At 38.9% G+C, this 18,053-nt stretch overlaps 1 protein-coding gene and 2 non-coding genes across 3 annotated transcripts; 2 read left to right on the plus strand and 1 right to left on the minus strand.

Moving 5' to 3' along the window:
* Positions 1-2,736: 2,736 nt before the first annotated feature.
* Positions 2,737-2,933, plus strand: LOC131318323 (U2 spliceosomal RNA). The gene has a single exon (XR_009197646.1). It is a non-coding gene; the product is annotated as a U2 spliceosomal RNA (small nuclear RNA).
* A 936-nt stretch (positions 2,934-3,869) lies between these two features.
* On the plus strand, positions 3,870-4,066 carry LOC131318334 (U2 spliceosomal RNA). The gene has a single exon (XR_009197657.1). It is a non-coding gene; the product is annotated as a U2 spliceosomal RNA (small nuclear RNA).
* Positions 4,067-4,618: 552 nt separating this feature from the next.
* On the minus strand, positions 4,619-18,024 carry LOC131315921 (uncharacterized). The gene is made up of 14 exons (XM_058345161.1): positions 18,004-18,024; positions 8,054-8,216; positions 7,816-7,967; positions 7,657-7,705; positions 7,424-7,570; positions 6,771-6,871; positions 6,603-6,672; positions 6,319-6,409; positions 5,986-6,055; positions 5,794-5,889; positions 5,593-5,692; positions 5,418-5,504; positions 5,250-5,332; positions 4,619-4,936 (listed from the first exon to the last, which is right to left on the minus strand). Exons 2-14 carry the CDS (start codon positions 8,106-8,108, stop codon positions 4,787-4,789), a joined length of 1,251 nt encoding a protein of 416 aa, XP_058201144.1. The 5' UTR covers positions 8,109-8,216; positions 18,004-18,024; the 3' UTR covers positions 4,619-4,786.
* Positions 18,025-18,053: the final 29 nt, after the last annotated feature.

The raw sequence follows: 18,053 nt of genomic DNA on the forward strand, positions 1-18,053 counted from the left end.
TGCTGAGGGTAAAATGGTCATGAATTTTGATGTACGAATTATTTTTTATCAAAACCACTTTGGTTACAAAGAATATATAACAAGCTTTTCAACGGTTCAAATCACGCGCAAATCGGAATTTGAGAGTGTTCGGGTTAAGCCCGCGAAGTTTGGCTGCTTGTGTAGCTTTGAGGATGCGCCTGAGGCGCATTGAAGTGTGCCCGGGGATCATCCTCAAAGTTGCACAATAGGCCAAACTTCGCCTGTTTGCTCTGGACACTATCGAACTTCGATTTGTGCGTGGTTTGAACCGTTAAAAAACTTGTTCATTTTACTTTCTAACTCAAATGGTTTGGATCCAAAATCATTTGTGGGTCAATAGACATGACCATTTTACCCTAAGTGGGTCAAGAAACAATTGATTTCGGTAAAACGCTCGCAACTCCATATTTTTTAATCGGACCAAGTTTTATTATATATCGATAAATAGGGTTTTCAAAGTACTAAAAGACGGTGGAATCAAACCAATAAGTTATTTGGTTTTTGTCTATAAAAAGTGGGTAGAAAGAAGGCCACTACAAAAATCGTCGGAGCCACCTAGACTAAAACACGTTATTCTAAGTTTTACTTGGTGCTCAAATCCATAGTTTTTAGGATTTGTCCATTGCTTTAGTGTTCCACAGAGTTCATAGAGAATCCACGCTTCATCGAAGAAGTAGGAAGAAAACGTTTCATCGTCCACATTTGCCTGAAGTGAGAAAGCTTCTTCTTTTCCATGATGGTTCAGTTCCTTTTAGTATTGAACCGAAAGACATCTACTCATCTAGCATTAAATGCCTAGTTTGGCATAAATAAGACACTTAACTTATTTTTTTTGGCTTATTTTCTTTTTATTCAAAAGAATTTGAGTTTGGAGCATAATTTGTTTTAATTTTTTGATTATCCTCGTCAAGAAGAACAAACAATTCACAAATTTTTTTTTACGTAAAACCAAAAAAACAAGTGGCTTTACGCCACCAAATTAATCTGTACATATCTATATATGTATCCTGTGCGGCTGTGCCTTTGTATTCAACATAAATAGTCAGTGATGTTATGCAGCACTGCCAGCACCCCACAATTGACTAAAAGCCATGAAGACTTTGGCCTAATATTTGTATTTTATTAGTCAAATATGATATTTTTAAGAATTCTTACAAAAAGTGATACTCCATATTGGTTTTTATAATTAGGCCCCGTTCCAGAACTTGAATAAGTTCTTATTTTTTGTTCAATAATAAGGCTTGTTCCACAAAATAAGAAGTAAGTATTTATTTTTTGGTTAAGGCAACTTTAAGCTCAAAAATCATGTGTTTACGCAAATAATTTTCCTATCAGTATGGATCTTATTTGATAGATCTCATTGAGATTTTTAATACGGTGCAAAAAAAATTGAAAAATTATTTTTCATTTACGTTATTTTTGAGTTTGAAAATGTGAAATAAGCTGCTTATTTGAGTTTTCTGGAACAACCCTTCTTATTTTTCTTTGAGAAGTTCCAAAATAAGTACTTATTTTTTAAGAAGATTTCTGGAACGGAGCCTTAATGCTTTTCCCCCCACAATCTAAATGCATCTGTAGAACTTTTGTCAATTAAGTGACTTGGAAATCAACGCCGCCCATAGCTAGCTCGATGCTGTTTGTGCGGCCAGTTGATGATCAAGTGTTTAATGAGCTTAAATTGTAAGAGTACTATGTTTAGCCGGAAAATACAAGTGATGACATTAGGACTCCTAGACTCCTAGCCCTACCAAACTAAAGGTTGGCTGATGAGAAGAATTGATGAGGTATTATCTAAATCCGACCTCATAATTCTACTGGAACTGGCATCACAGGGAGCTACAATATTTGGTGGGAAATTTTCATAATTTGAGACATCGATACGTAATCATCATGAAACCCACTCTTCAAAGATAATGAGAGTGTTATTTCTTACGGGTGTTATTAATTTCTAACTATCGTCCTTTTTAATCCCCACTCTTCAAAGATAATGAAGCTCACAAGTCTCTTGCCAACTCTCTCCAGCTATCCATGATCCAAAGTACAGTAAAATCGAACATATCCATTTAACTTTTTAAATCGGCACATAAATAAATTTAATTACGTCGCTTGATTATCTTCTTGCCCATTTTCTTTCCCCATTCGTAAATCTCCCCACATATACGTAGTCTAAACACATTAGATTCGTACGATATGCTCAAACTATAGCAATTAAGACCAATATCTTTTTTTTGCCAGACGATAGGATGTTGGTATATGTTAGATTACTACGAGGGCCAACCTCCTATCCACAAGAATCGAACTCTAAAGCTACACGACTATTTGGGCCAAACCCCATGGTCTATTCTATATCAACATATCTTGATCGCCATGTTTCAGGGGAAGCAACTAAAAATAGAGACTTTAAACCCTTGACCCATAAAGGATGGAAAACCAGCTATCCATAGGGCTATTTTAGAAGTTTTCCTGATCCTTAACAGTCTTATATAGTTTAGAGGTTTTCCTGATCCTTGACAGTCTTATACTCCTTTAAAAATTCAGCAGTTAACAATGTAATTGGGACACAAGAGACTCACGAGGTGCAACTGAGTCAAACTGACGGCATACAGGCAAAAACGTTTAAAACCCAGTTTGTGGTTTGTTTCCCACATCAACTAAGCAGAAAAAAGAGGAGAGAGAACATGACTATAAAATAAGCAGCCCAGAAGAGGAGAAAGCATACCTTTCTCGGCCTTTTGGCTAAGATCAAGTGTAGTATCTGTTCTTATCAGTTTAATATCTGATATGTGGGCCATCGGCTCACACGATATTAAATTAATTTTTTGAGGGAGAGGGCCCATAACAGTAGCTTGCTATTGGGGTCTCTCGAGCGTTGCCTTGGCGTTGCACTATTGCCTTGGCCAGGCGCACCTCACCCAAACCAAGTTCAAAGTTTTTTGCGTCGTTGGGTCCGGTACCAAACTCAGATTGCTTGACACACGCAGATGGGTGTAATTGAGAAATGCTCGTCATCTGCCGTTTAAGTCCTGGGCCAAAATCCTCCCTTTTAGTTTACTTTGGTGGGTTTTCCAACTCAGTAATTCTCAAGTTTTGAACTCCGTTTTTCATGTTTCTGTGGGTAGCAGAACTTGAAACTTGGTTATGGTTGTAACTTTACCCAAAAGTGTACAAACAAAACCAAAAATAGGAAAAACTATTCAAGGCAATGTGATGTTCCAATTGTCGTCCTTTTATTCCCACTCTTCAAGGATAATGAAGCACATAGGTTATAATTTTCCTCCTCTTCCCCAAATCCCTAAAGATATCCATGATCAAAATACAGTAGAATCGAAGAAACCAATTAAGTTGTTTAAAGCGGAAAATTACAATCAATTTAATTGTGTCACTTGATCATCTTTTCACCCTTTTCTTCCCCGTTCATAAATCCCTCCACAAATAGGTGGTCTTAAACACATTATGGACTGCATAATATGCTCAAACTATATCAATCTCTCTTTTTGTGGGATAGAATGTCAATACATGTTAGACTACTCCGAAGGCCATCTCGAACCTTAAAGGTACACGATCACTGGGCCAAACCCCAAGGTCAATATCAACGTATCTTGATCACCATGTTTAAGGAGAAGAAAAAAGAAGAGAGTAGCCAAGCAAGGAACACATTCAAACAAACTTAGTCAAATGTAATTGGGACACTGGGAACACATTCAAACAAACGGAGTCAAACTGACACGAGCACAAACCAAGCAAAATGTGTAAAGCCCAGTAGGTGGTTTGTTTCCCACATCGACTATGCAAAAAAGCGAGGAGAGAGAACATGACTATAAAATAAGCAACCCAAGATAAAGCAAAGCATACCTTTCTCGGCCTTTTGGCTAAGATCAAGTGTAGTATCTGTTCTTATCAGTTTAATATCTGATACGTGAGCCATCGGCTCACATGATATTAAATTAATTTTTTGAGGGGGAGGGCCTACTACAGTAGCTTGCTATTGAGGTCTCTTGAGCGTCGCTTTGGCGTTGCACTATTGTCTCGGCCTGGCGCACCCCACCCAAATCAAGTCAAATATTTTTTGCTTCGTTCCTGTTCAAATAGGTGGAATTATATTCTGCCTGACCAAAAAAAAAAAGGCGGAATTGAGTAGCAGTTATATGTGAAAGGGACTGAACTCAAAGGAACATTGCACCCAAAGTTTAGCTTGAATTTTTTATACATAATAATAAGGCAAGTGAGCTACTATATTGAGTTTAAAAAAAGTGGTCAAACTAGATTTGTTTATGTAACAAGTCAGAGCTTTTAACAAAAGAACACAGAGTTCGAACTCTAGTAACTTAATTCGATTATCTAGTCAAACACAAGAAACGAGCTTGAACTTTGACTTTGTGGTTCTCAAGCATTGAACTCCGTAGTTTTCATATTTCTGGGGTACGTCCAGCAGAACTTGCAACTTGGTTTTGGTTTTCATGAATTTAATTAACCAAAAAAAAAAAAAATTCAGGCCCCTAAAATAGGAAAAACTATTCAAGGCAATGAGATCTTCCAGTGTATTGTGTTGGTGTCTTAGGGAATAAAATGACAAGTGGTGTGGAGCAAAGACAACAAAGAACAAAAATGGAACTTCAGAAACAAGAGCCATCATGTCTTCCATCCCATGCTATTAATGAATTGCCCACACAGAAACGTAGGGCATGGAAAAGAAGGGGAAAAAAAAAACCCCACAAATTTACAGAAATACTCCAAAAGAACTATTCACCATTCAATAGCGGATGGGCTAAGAAGCATACAGATTGGTATCATAGCATTTGACAGTTCCAACCAAAGCAAGGGCTTCTGTTAGTGCCATAAGAAGATACTCGGGATGGTCCTCAATTAGAGCAAGTCCATTTTGGGATTCCATTGAAGTTAGTATTCGTCCGACTATCTGAAGAAAAAAAATTACAAAAATGAATGACAAGAAAGTAAAACTCTAGCACGTAGTGGAGTAATTGTATATGCCCGAAAAAAGAATAAAAGAAAGTAAATTATTGGTGAAATCCATTCATATCATGGCTGTATTTGGTCCAAGGCTTCATGGATGGATTTGCAAAGGACAAGGCAAAGGGGAATATGAAGTGAAAACCATTGGTTTCTAAATCATTCCATTCCCCTTGATGAATCCTCCAAAGAACCTTCATCCAAACACAGCCTCATAGAGTTCAACAAGGTGAGCATGAACTGAGAAAAATAGTACGGACCTTCCTTGCATACCCACCATAGGCTACTCCACCGATTAAAGCATGCCGTGAACTAGATGAGTTCATGGGTATTGGTCCTTCCTCTGAGTTCATTAGCAAAAAAAGAGAAGGTTAATTGATAAAACAGAAGGTACACACAAGTACGAGGTTAGATGTTGAAAGTTATACTAGTAAGGGTTGCAACTTGGAAGAGTCCCTCTCTTTTCAGCCCATCAACCGTGTGAGCATTAGTACCACCCGCCAATTGAAGAAAACCTACCACATGAAAAGAATGTTACAGTTTGGAAAACCAAAATCCGACAAAGAATTAAATATTCTTGATAATGCCACACTGTATGCAAACCAAGGGGTCGATCCTTATCAGAAGCCAAGCGAACAGCGAAAGAAATCGCTTCCCTTGTGGCACCTCGCCCAATATCTCCACTCATGGGCCGACCATCCAACTTTGGTAAATGCGACAACTTGTCAGTATTGTCAGTAAACTAAGAAGGTTCACAATAATGTCACGATGAAGATTGGAATACATGTTGAAGGCTACATGTACCTGCCATAAATTGGAGCAGTGTAGATTGGGTTGCATAATCGAATACAGCATGTTCATTGACGATATGGTTGAATCCCCAATATGAGGCATGCTAATCTAGAAAGGCTGAGAATTCAGTATACGTCCCCACAATTGTTAATATGACATCTACTTGGTTCACAAGTTGGGAAGTAAGCAATTATCTGCACTTACGGCTACAACCTTTACATATCCCATTGAATCTCCTAAACCAGTCCACAGTTCTTTGAAGGGCTCAGTTTTCCTGCGAACAAACATGGCCAAGTGGAGAATTTAGGTGATTATCGTCGACTAATTGTATTAAGGTAACTCATTTAAGTAAGGTGCTACTAGGAGCTTTTACCGAAATCATCATCGAGTTTTATGAAGCATTTTGTAGTATTTAATAGCTTCTCACGTCATCTAGAAGAGTTTATTACTTCACATTCTCAAAGTTCCATATATGGAAAGGCTCAAATCTTTATTACCAGCTCCATTCTATAGAGTACAGCTTCGACATCAGCCTACCTTCCACTTGTATGTATCTCTATAGCATCAACATCATCTCTTCTAAGAAGCTCAGCCGTAGCGGAAACATCTCTTATATATGTTATAGCTCCTAGATAAATTCAACCAGGTTTCGGCAAATACAGAGAAATTAGAATGACATAACATCAATCTAACAGAGTATGAAGAGGTTTTGGTAAAACGCATAAAATTGCAGAATCTACCATCATTAAGGGGAAGACAAATTCGATATGATATAGAAGCCAACTTAGAAATAATTGAAGTCAAGTGAATGAAATACCCACTTATTTTGTCGTATGGACAAACTGGTAGGCAGCGACCACAGCCATAACAACGTTCAGTTATTACTCCACCCTGCATCCTTGTTTACTACAAATGTTAGAATCGAAATAGTAAAGCAGAATGGAGATATATTTGGAAGCTGAATACTTGGCTTTTTGTGAAGGAAGTACCTTAAGTATACCAGCTGCACCTTCCAGTGATATTGCATTAGCAGGACAAACAATCTCACAAGGTCTAGAACAATCCAACGGGCAATCGTTTGGATCAAATTCTGTTAAGATGGCAACAAGATGGCTCAGAATCAAAAGGCAACAAGTCACAAACCAGGTGAAGATGACCACTAAGGTGATTTGGTCTATAAGAGTGTTGAAAACAGTATGATTGAAGTTATGAGCTCTCTAACAGTGTAAGTCCATAGATTTGTGGTGCTTAACAATATCACAGCAGGTAAAAGATCATGAAAAAACCTCACCACTTGCACATTCATTATGCTACTTGCACGCATTTGGCTTGTTTGGCATCCCTACGACATGGTATTGGCTTTTTTAGATATGAATGGTCAAAAACTTGCTCAATTGTATCCTTGGATAAGTAGAATGTACCCTTCTCCTATGACTCCATATTAAGAAAAGCTATTTGCTAAAATGATAGTCTGACGACTCCTAGGAGTTATAATGGTCAGCTCATTCTCGTTTTACACCAACACTTCTCAATAGCTCCAATCTTTTGCATAATGATGATACAGGTACTGCTGTAAGCCTGTAACATCATAACAAAACATATACTCGAGTTTAACATACAACAATAAATGATGTGAATTTACCTGCTTTGCGGAAGTGAAGATCTTCATCATCATTTACACTGATCATAACCCAGGGCCTCCGTAGGGGTACAATCTCTTTAGCTGCTTCAATCCCTTCATTCACCGCACTCACCACTGACGCATCAGCCGCACAATCAATGCAATCAACTGCAACAAAACAATACAAATGAACTGAATTTTGAGATACCCAAAAAACCCGATTCAAAAGACTGCAAATTTCTACACAGTTTCACCTCCAGCCAGAGTGTAAACCAGTGAAAGATTCCGGATATCAACGGCATCCTAGAGAAAGAGAGAGAATACGGGTCAGGATTTTCAAACCATTCCATCCATGACAGTGGAAGCCCCCAAGAAAAATGAGGGTTTTTCTGGGTAAGGGTTTTAGAAATTACCTCGAAGCTGGCACCACATATGAGCTTGACCCAGTTGCCTCTTTGGAGGGATACGGGTGGTGGGGTCGCGATGGAAGGAATCCCAACTGTTTTCACGAGGTCTTTCACTTTCTGAAGGCATTTGTTGTTTCTGCTGCTGATTTTGTGTGGAGCTAGAAGATAAACAGAGCAATAATATAATATTATACACGTGTTGGTACTTATGCAGAAAGAAAGAGGTACAAGAAGAAGAAGCTACCTTGGAGTTGCTGCTGTGGGGTAATTGAAGCAGAGCAAGAGAAGCTCATAGCCATCCCAACGGCAATTGGGTATAGGAAGAGATTTTATTCGGGAGAAAAAAGGCAACTCAGAACGGGAGCCGAGTCCCTGCACTGCCCAAAAGGGCTGGAAAGTGCAGTGGTTACTTTGTTTGGATAGCGTTTTCAAAAAAAATTCTCAAATTCAAAAAACATTCATTACCCTTATTTTCAGTTACTATTATCTATATCTTCGATCATTATTTTTATTTCTATCTCTATCTCTTTCTAATTATTATTCATACTTTTAATCATTACTCTCATTTACTCTCCACTTATAACCTTACAAAATTTTCAAAAATTTCTCAAAAACTTATCAAAATACAATGTAAATCTTGGAGCAGCAGTACCCGAGAAATTATTCACTGCCCTTGGGGCAACACGTCAGCTCTTGCCCTTGAGCTTTTCTGGCTTTCCTTTCCACACTTTTTCCCCCCGGCTCTCCCCCAGTCCCTAAAACGTTACCGTTTTATTTTTAAAAAAAAATTCAAAACCATCAATTTACAATTCTATGAAACAAAAACGTAATTATGAGAGCCTTAGAGTCAAAATTTAACTATGTCTCTTTAAAATAATACGATCAAAATAAAAATATCCGCACACCCGTTTAAATGGATTAAAAATTGAAGCACTTAATTTTTTAATTATATTTTTTAATATATAAATGGTAATTGCTTAAATTTTCACTCCGTTTATCGATGTAAAGATCTTGTTATTCTGATTATATTGACAAGATCTTTGCACTGATTCAAATGGAGTAAAAATTTGAACACTTAATTTTTTGAGACTATTTATATATTTAAAAATATGGTTAAAAAATTAAATGCTTCAATTTTTAATCCATTTGAACGGGTGTGAAGATTTTATTATTTTAGCGGAAAGCTTTTTTCTTTTGATTCAGAGAACTTGAGTAGGTCGTTCTGCTAAATAAGTCAAGTGATTTTATTTTTTTTGTCTTTATTCAAATTTTTTTATGACTTAGACTTGTTTGAAACCGTTTATATATTAAAAAATATAGTTAAAAAATTAAATGCTTCAATTTTTAATCCGTTTGAACGGGTGTTCAGATATTTTTATTCTGATCATATTATTCTAAAGAGACATAGTTAAATTTTGACTCTAAGGCTCTCATAATTACGTTTCTGTTTCATAGGATTGCAATGTTTTGAATTTTTTTTTTAAAAATAAAACGGTAACGTTTTAGGGACTGTGGGGAGAGTCAGGGCAAAAAGTGTGGAAAGGACAGCCAGGAAAGCTCAAGGGCAAGAGCTGACGTGTTGTAAAGACCCGTATTTTAGGCCTATATTTTTTTTTTTTTTTTTATATAATTGTGCGGCTTGTCGAGATAAACGGTGTGGATATATGGAATGACGTATTTGTGGAAGGATATAAAGGTAAATAGATGAGAGGTGCATGTGTGAGTGTGTGGTGTGAGGGCATGGGATTATTTCCCCCACCTCTATTATTCCCAGAGGAATGCTTTCCTCTTTCTCATTTCTATCTCTCGGCTCTCTCTCTAACTCTCACATATCTCTCTCTCGGCTCTCCTCCACTCCCACTCAAAATCAACTCCAATCAACCTCCACTCTCAAAACTCATGAAGATTGACCTCCATTCCACCCTCCGTACGTGGTCTTGAGCGTGTATTCAGTTGGGTCTAGCTCGGAGAGGAGTATTCAACTGATTTTGAGGTTCCGGAAGCTAGGGCTTACTCAAATTGCGTGGGTTTCGCTTCCCGACTTGAGGTAGGAAATTCTACCTCTCTTTATATGTTTTGTGAGTGATTTGGTACATGAATCGTGCTTGTAATGTCGTATTTAAGTTTGGATTGAAAATTCGTAGTTGCTGTCAGAATTGTCTGTTTTTCCTGGTTTCCTACCGGTAGGCCCGTCCCTTCTACCGGTAGAACGTTGTTACTTTACCAGAAAATCGATTCCCTACCGGTAGGAACTCTTCACCTACCGGTAGAACGATTGAGAAATTCCTTCGTAACCAGCTCAAACGTACAGCAGCAGCTCAAAAGCTGCTCAACGTATCGAACTTCTACCGGTAGGAATTTATTGCCTACCGGTAGGTCACGCTCGAATTTGAATGTCGACCTTTCTGTTTTCAAGTTCTACCGGTAGGACTTGCTTGCCTACCGGTAGGTTGCGTGAATTGGAGTTTCTACCGGTAGGACTTGTTCACCTACCGGTAGGTCTAGGTTTTACCGGAATGTTAGCCTTTCTGTTTTCAAGTTCTACCGGTAGGACTTGCTTGCCTACCGGTAGGAGACTAGAAGTTTCACCTGCTTTCACCTGCTTATTTGAGCTGCTGCAGTATCTTTCAGCTGCTTTCCTATATCCTTCAACTCGTATGTCGAAGTTTTTCTTTGACTCTTATGAGTTTGTTTACGCATCATTCCAAGTGTTTTGGTGAGTATTACTCGTTCCTCACTTAGAGTGGCATTCAATGGACTAGAGTGAACATGTCTAGGGATTTGATGAGTAGTTTTGCAATCCGTTTTCTCTCTTAACTCGTAAGATTCTTAGATTCCCACAGTGCATGCTTTTACAGACTCCGAGTATAGAAACTAGATAATCGGGCATCGTAGAGTCTAGTCGTGGGTTGATATGTGGTATGCGAAGGTACGGGGGTGTACTTAGGGGTACGGTGAGGACGTGTGTATTTGAGTATATGCGATATGGTAGATTGTTGGTCTTATAATACCATGCGATTGATTAAATGGTCTTTGGATTTAATTGAATGAATGGATGTTTGTGAAATGGGAAGCGGAATGAAAGTGAATAACTAATGGACAGAGTATTGTAGGAATTTATGTATGGGCTTAGTACGTCATGTAAGATGCGGGTATGTAAACAAAAGAGGAGGCATGAACATGTATATTTGTGGAGTCACATATTGACTAATTAAAATTCAGTGGTATAACCGTTAAAGGGATGATGAAATTGATTATGAAATGATGTCGATTGTGAAAAGTGTGAAAGGTGACCCAAGTGGTCGTTATTGAGGGAAAAGACTCGGGGTGACCCTGCGCTCGAGGGAACTAGACCCGAGGTGACCCAACTGATTCATATTATTGGAGGAAAAGACTTGGGGTGACCCTGCGCTCGAGGGAACTAGACCCAAGGTGACCCCACCCGATTATTGTTATTGAGGGAAAAGACTCGGGGTGACCCTGCGCTCGAGGGAACTAGACCCGAGGTGACCCTAGTGATTATTTGATGGGAAATACCGGATTAAAGGAAAAGAAAGGTTTTGCAATTAAGGGATTTAATGAAGATCAATGTGGACACGAGAAAGATTGTACTATCATACGGAGAATAATAAGATGTTTTGATTTGATTATAGATAAGTGTGAGATGACATGAGTTTAATAATGTAACTAGTTAAAGAAGTAAACGGCTAGTGACATTGATGTGAAGTCTAGGACTCTTAGGCGATAATTCGCAGCTTGTTGGTAGTCATTTGTGGTATAGGCGTATCTGTCAGTACTCATTCATTCTCGGTGCATGGTTCATTCAAATTGCATATAGCTTGAGTTTAGAATTTTCTACTGGGCTAGTGTAGCTCAACCAAATCTTTCTTTTCAGGTTCTGATGCCCGTCAATAGATTGCATGCATTGTGTGCTTGACAGTAAAAGGCTTTTGGAAGCTGACTTCACTGGTTTTTTCGTCATCTTTGTGAAGATCTCATTTTGTTAAAGGTGGTTTTGTAACTAATTATTACTGAATTTTCTTTTGACTAAAGTTGTAATTATCTAAACTTAAGGACTTGTTTGTAAATTAAACAGGTGGGAAACTCATTTGGGTAACGTATATGATATGCGAGGTTTCTCTTTTATTGAAATGTATTACTTTATTATGTTGAAAATCGAGGGCGTGACAACTTGGTATCAGAGCATAAGTTTAGAACACCTCGAGACCGTGGGGAGACTTTTAGTCTCATGGGTTCAAACATCGCTGCATCTTTTTACAAAATCACATGTGTGCTTGCATGAAGAGTCAGTATGTCGACGTGACATTGCATATATATATCACAATAGAGTGGCATAAAGTTGTTGAATTCGGTTGGAAAGGTTGGAGACCTGTAGCACACGATTAGGTGGCTAATGTTGATGATTTCATTTCTTATGCTTCCATAGTAGGATGTTTTCGAGACGTGGAGATAGGTGTGGTGAGACCAGGGATCGTGAGCACCAGGGCTGTAGTGCAAATGGGGAGAATGAAGTGAGTCAATGTACCAGGGATGAAGCGATGTTTCCTGAGATTGTTGAGTGCGGGAAAGGTGTCGAGACACTGGAAGGTGCGCAAGGTGGTGTGAATGTGGGAGAAACTAGGCATCGAGTCGTTAGCACAAGATCATCTTCAGAGGGTGTTGAGAGTTCAGGAAGGAAGAAACCTAGAGTATCAGATCACTTTATTCAGGACCAGCAGGGCTTTAAGCCACCTCTTTATATCGGGACTCCAAGAGCTCTTCTCAAGTGTCAGACTGTGTGTTATCGATGTCGTCAGCTTGGTCATATTTGTTCTCAATGTCCATGGTGTGGGGGATCTTGTTATACTTGCGGTGAACGTGGCCACATGGCAAGGAATTGTCCTCGGGAATTAGGAGTACCTGGTGAGTCGAGCTCAATGCAGCAGGAAACACATACGTCGAAACAACAGATGCAGTTCCGCCACTAAACTACCCCCCCCCCCCATTCTCTAACTCTTAGAAGCGTCACTTGTTTGAGGTATCAATTATTCCTAGTTGTTCTACTCATTCTCTACAATACTTTTGATTTGGAAGCATTTCACTCATTGAGAATCTCATTCTTTTTCATGTTTGGAATCGAAAATAAGAAATCTTGGTCCACGCGTGTTGAGAAATATCGATAGATCATATTTGCCGAGATTAGAGGTTAATCATTCCATATTGAAGTGTTGCCTTCAACCTCATTAAATTGCTTATATCGAGATTTGATTTGATTTGGACAGGGATTGGTTGTATCCATGATGATTGCTGACATCTCAAATGTGATTTTAGAAGAGTTGTCCCTTTTATTACCATCCTTTATTGGCCAAGCTGAATATTGTTAGAATTGCATCGTAATTTATTCTTCTGTGAAATCCAGCGTGTAGATGACCGGTTATAATTCTTAGTATTTGAGTCAATTGTCATGCGATCCCTTCCTAGCTTTTCTTGGGCATATTTAAATTCTTGTAGCGAAGTATCTTATGACACGGTTGCTATCAAATTCGACAAGTGTTTCTCGTTCCCTATTCAAGGTTTTATTTTGACATCATCCTGCTTGGGATAAATTTTCATTGGTCAGTTTAGATTTCCTTGATGTGATTATCATTTCCATCGTTTGCTTGTAATCGGTATTCCATATGAGTATTTAATTTGCAACATCAATCTATTGAACCCAACCTTTGGCTATGTACCGTATGAAATACAAATTCGTTAGCACTATCAAAAATTTAGACCTTGTTCCCACTATTGTTTGCTTGGGCCATCATCCATTTTGATCCCATGACTAAGAAGTCATATGATTTGAACTCATATCCTCTTTGTATCTATTTGTTTGCCCTTGCCTATTTGGTTGGTTCGAATTTCCATTGTTGGAGTCAAATCTTGTGGTGACATATCTATTGATGTCTATTCATTGACACCGTTCAATACAAATTCAATTGTGGAAATTACTTTCAGTGGTATTTTACTCTGTCGTGGTTCCTCGATTCTGGAGGCACATGATTCATCTTGTGATGCTTAGTCTCAAATTGTTGAAAGTTCTACTCATTTCTAGTATGGGAAATTTCCTATTTTGGATCAATTGGTTTGCGAGAGATCAGTCTCATTACCTAGTACTTATTCTTAATATCGAAATCTTTCGTTTGAAAAAAAAAAAAAAAAAAAAAAAAAAAAACGTTATCCGTTGACTCCTCTGACTTGTAGAGCAATAAGAGAGTTATGATCAGTCATTTCAAATTTCTTGGGTTATCATAAAAAGGTATTTTGAATTGTTGCCAAACCGCCCTGAAGACTCCACGTGTTCTTTGAATTTCGGATGCCTCGTTACCATTCTTCTAATTCTTGACTAACGTTGCTTGAGTTTTGTAGCTTATTCGTTTCGTTTGAGATGACAAACCGAATCCTTCTCGTAATATAGAATGACCCAACCTAGAGTGAAAATTTGGTGCGACTTTTAGAAGAATTGGCTTGTGTTATGGACCCGCTAAAACAATTGATTTGATTCGCCAACGATATTTGGAAGCTCGAGGGAGAATGACCGAAAAGAGAAAGGTAAAGATCGTCAAAGATTGCTCACTGCGGAGGGCTGACCAAAGGATTGTGTTGACCGTCGACGTCACCCAATGTTATTTGAAGAAGGGAAGTCATGAATTTCGTAAAGCGTACTTGCGTTGGGGTTTGTCTCGTTTTGGGCAAAAAGGAAGCGTTCACCAAAAAGATAGTTTAAGTGTCGGGCACTATGTGCGTGTTTTGGGATACCCAGGCGACAACCGGTGAAATCCACTTGGAAGAGGCGCTTGATCACCGCCCATTCTAGATGGAAGTCTCGGGAAGTCAAATGGATTATCTGATTATACTTAGGAGGTAAGATCTCCATGGTGAGATAGATAATTGTGTATAGGATTTGTATAATAAAGAAAAGTTTAGAAACTGTGAACCGTTTGACGTTGCCGCCTAACTTTTTCAAAATATATGACGCATTCTGTATACGGAGATTGAGGAGGTATGAAATAAATCCATTGCATGTGTTAGAAAGGTCCGAAATTGAATTAGAAGTTCAAGTGTCCTATGATGAGAAACCGATGCGTACCGTAGACTCGTGTAATCCATTGTTGAAAGGTAAGCCGATGTTGTTAGTGCATGGTTACGTGGAAATGGGGGTACGAAGTTCGAAAGATATACGCGTGTTTGTTGTGGTTTGCTTGATATGAATCTAGACATAGACTTTGATGGTAATTGAATTGTTGTATAATGGATAGTGTTACAGTTGGAGTATGTTGATGTGATGCTTGGCATGATTAGGCTTGCCTTATCTAATTTCGAGGACGAAATTTCTTTAAGGAGGGTAGGGTGTAAAGACCCGTATTTTAGGCCTATATTTTTTTTTTTTTTTTTATATAATTGTGCGGCTTGTCGAGATAAACGGTGTGGATATATGGAATGACGTATTTGTGGAAGGATATAAAGGTAAATAGATGAGAGGTGCATGTGTGAGTGTGTGGTGTGAGGGCATGGGATTATTTCCCCCACCTCTATTATTCCCAGAGGAATGCTTTCCTCTTTCTCATTTCTATCTCTCGGCTCTCTCTCTAACTCTCACATATCTCTCTCTCGGCTCTCCTCCACTCCCACTCAAAATCAACTCCAATCAACCTCCACTCTCAAAACTCATGAAGATTGACCTCCATTCCACCCTCCGTACGTGGTCTTGAGCGTGTATTCAGTTGGGTCTAGCTCGGAGAGGAGTATTCAACTGATTTTGAGGTTCCGGAAGCTAGGGCTTACTCAAATTGCGTGGGTTTCGCTTCCCGACTTGAGGTAGGAAATTCTACCTCTCTTTATATGTTTTGTGAGTGATTTGGTACATGAATCGTGCTTGTAATGTCGTATTTAAGTTTGGATTGAAAATTCGTAGTTGCTGTCAGAATTGTCTGTTTTTCCTGGTTTCCTACCGGTAGGCCCGTCCCTTCTACCGGTAGAACGTTGTTACTTTACCAGAAAATCGATTCCCTACCGGTAGGAACTCTTCACCTACCGGTAGAACGATTGAGAAATTCCTTCGTAACCAGCTCAAACGTACAGCAGCAGCTCAAAAGCTGCTCAACGTATCGAACTTCTACCGGTAGGAATTTATTGCCTACCGGTAGGTCACGCTCGAATTTGAATGTCGACCTTTCTGTTTTCAAGTTCTACCGGTAGGACTTGCTTGCCTACCGGTAGGTTGCGTGAATTGGAGTTTCTACCGGTAGGACTTGTTCACCTACCGGTAGGTCTAGGTTTTACCGGAATGTTAGCCTTTCTGTTTTCAAGTTCTACCGGTAGGACTTGCTTGCCTACCGGTAGGAGACTAGAAGTTTCACCTGCTTTCACCTGCTTATTTGAGCTGCTGCAGTATCTTTCAGCTGCTTTCCTATATCCTTCAACTCGTATGTCGAAGTTTTTCTTTGACTCTTATGAGTTTGTTTACGCATCATTCCAAGTGTTTTGGTGAGTATTACTCGTTCCTCACTTAGAGTGGCATTCAATGGACTAGAGTGAACATGTCTAGGGATTTGATGAGTAGTTTTGCAATCCGTTTTCTCTCTTAACTCGTAAGATTCTTAGATTCCCACAGTGCATGCTTTTACAGACTCCGAGTATAGAAACTAGATAATCGGGCATCGTAGAGTCTAGTCGTGGGTTGATATGTGGTATGCGAAGGTACGGGGGTGTACTTAGGGGTACGGTGAGGACGTGTGTATTTGAGTATATGCGATATGGTAGATTGTTGGTCTTATAATACCATGCGATTGATTAAATGGTCTTTGGATTTAATTGAATGAATGGATGTTTGTGAAATGGGAAGCGGAATGAAAGTGAATAACTAATGGACAGAGTATTGTAGGAATTTATGTATGGGCTTAGTACGTCATGTAAGATGCGGGTATGTAAACAAAAGAGGAGGCATGAACATGTATATTTGTGGAGTCACATATTGACTAATTAAAATTCAGTGGTATAACCGTTAAAGGGATGATGAAATTGATTATGAAATGATGTCGATTGTGAAAAGTGTGAAAGGTGACCCAAGTGGTCGTTATTGAGGGAAAAGACTCGGGGTGACCCTGCGCTCGAGGGAACTAGACCCGAGGTGACCCAACTGATTCATATTATTGGAGGAAAAGACTTGGGGTGACCCTGCGCTCGAGGGAACTAGACCCAAGGTGACCCCACCCGATTATTGTTATTGAGGGAAAAGACTCGGGGTGACCCTGCGCTCGAGGGAACTAGACCCGAGGTGACCCTAGTGATTATTTGATGGGAAATACCGGATTAAAGGAAAAGAAAGGTTTTGCAATTAAGGGATTTAATGAAGATCAATGTGGACACGAGAAAGATTGTACTATCATACGGAGAATAATAAGATGTTTTGATTTGATTATAGATAAGTGTGAGATGACATGAGTTTAATAATGTAACTAGTTAAAGAAGTAAACGGCTAGTGACATTGATGTGAAGTCTAGGACTCTTAGGCGATAATTCGCAGCTTGTTGGTAGTCATTTGTGGTATAGGCGTATCTGTCAGTACTCATTCATTCTCGGTGCATGGTTCATTCAAATTGCATATAGCTTGAGTTTAGAATTTTCTACTGGGCTAGTGTAGCTCAACCAAATCTTTCTTTTCAGGTTCTGATGCCCGTCAATAGATTGCATGCATTGTGTGCTTGACAGTAAAAGGCTTTTGGAAGCTGACTTCACTGGTTTTTTCGTCATCTTTGTGAAGATCTCATTTTGTTAAAGGTGGTTTTGTAACTAATTATTACTGAATTTTCTTTTGACTAAAGTTGTAATTATCTAAACTTAAGGACTTGTTTGTAAATTAAACAGGTGGGAAACTCATTTGGGTAACGTATATGATATGCGAGGTTTCTCTTTTATTGAAATGTATTACTTTATTATGTTGAAAATCGAGGGCGTGACACGTGTTGCCCCAAGGGCAGTGAATAATTTCTCCTTTTCTACCCTCACTCTTTCTCTCTCGCTTCTTATAGTACAAAATGTAACTCATCCAAATACAAAGTAAATCTGGGAGCGGCAGTACCTTTTGCCTTTTCTACCCTCACTCTTTCTCTCTCGCTTCTTACGGTACAAAATGTAACTCATCCAAATACAATGTAAATCTTGGAGCGGCACCTTTGCCTTTTCTCCCCTCACTCTTTCTCTCT

The sequence above is a fragment of the Rhododendron vialii genome, chromosome 2a (genome assembly GCF_030253575.1).
Source record: "Rhododendron vialii isolate Sample 1 chromosome 2a, ASM3025357v1".
NCBI classification, from domain to species: Eukaryota; Viridiplantae; Streptophyta; class Magnoliopsida; order Ericales; family Ericaceae; genus Rhododendron; species Rhododendron vialii.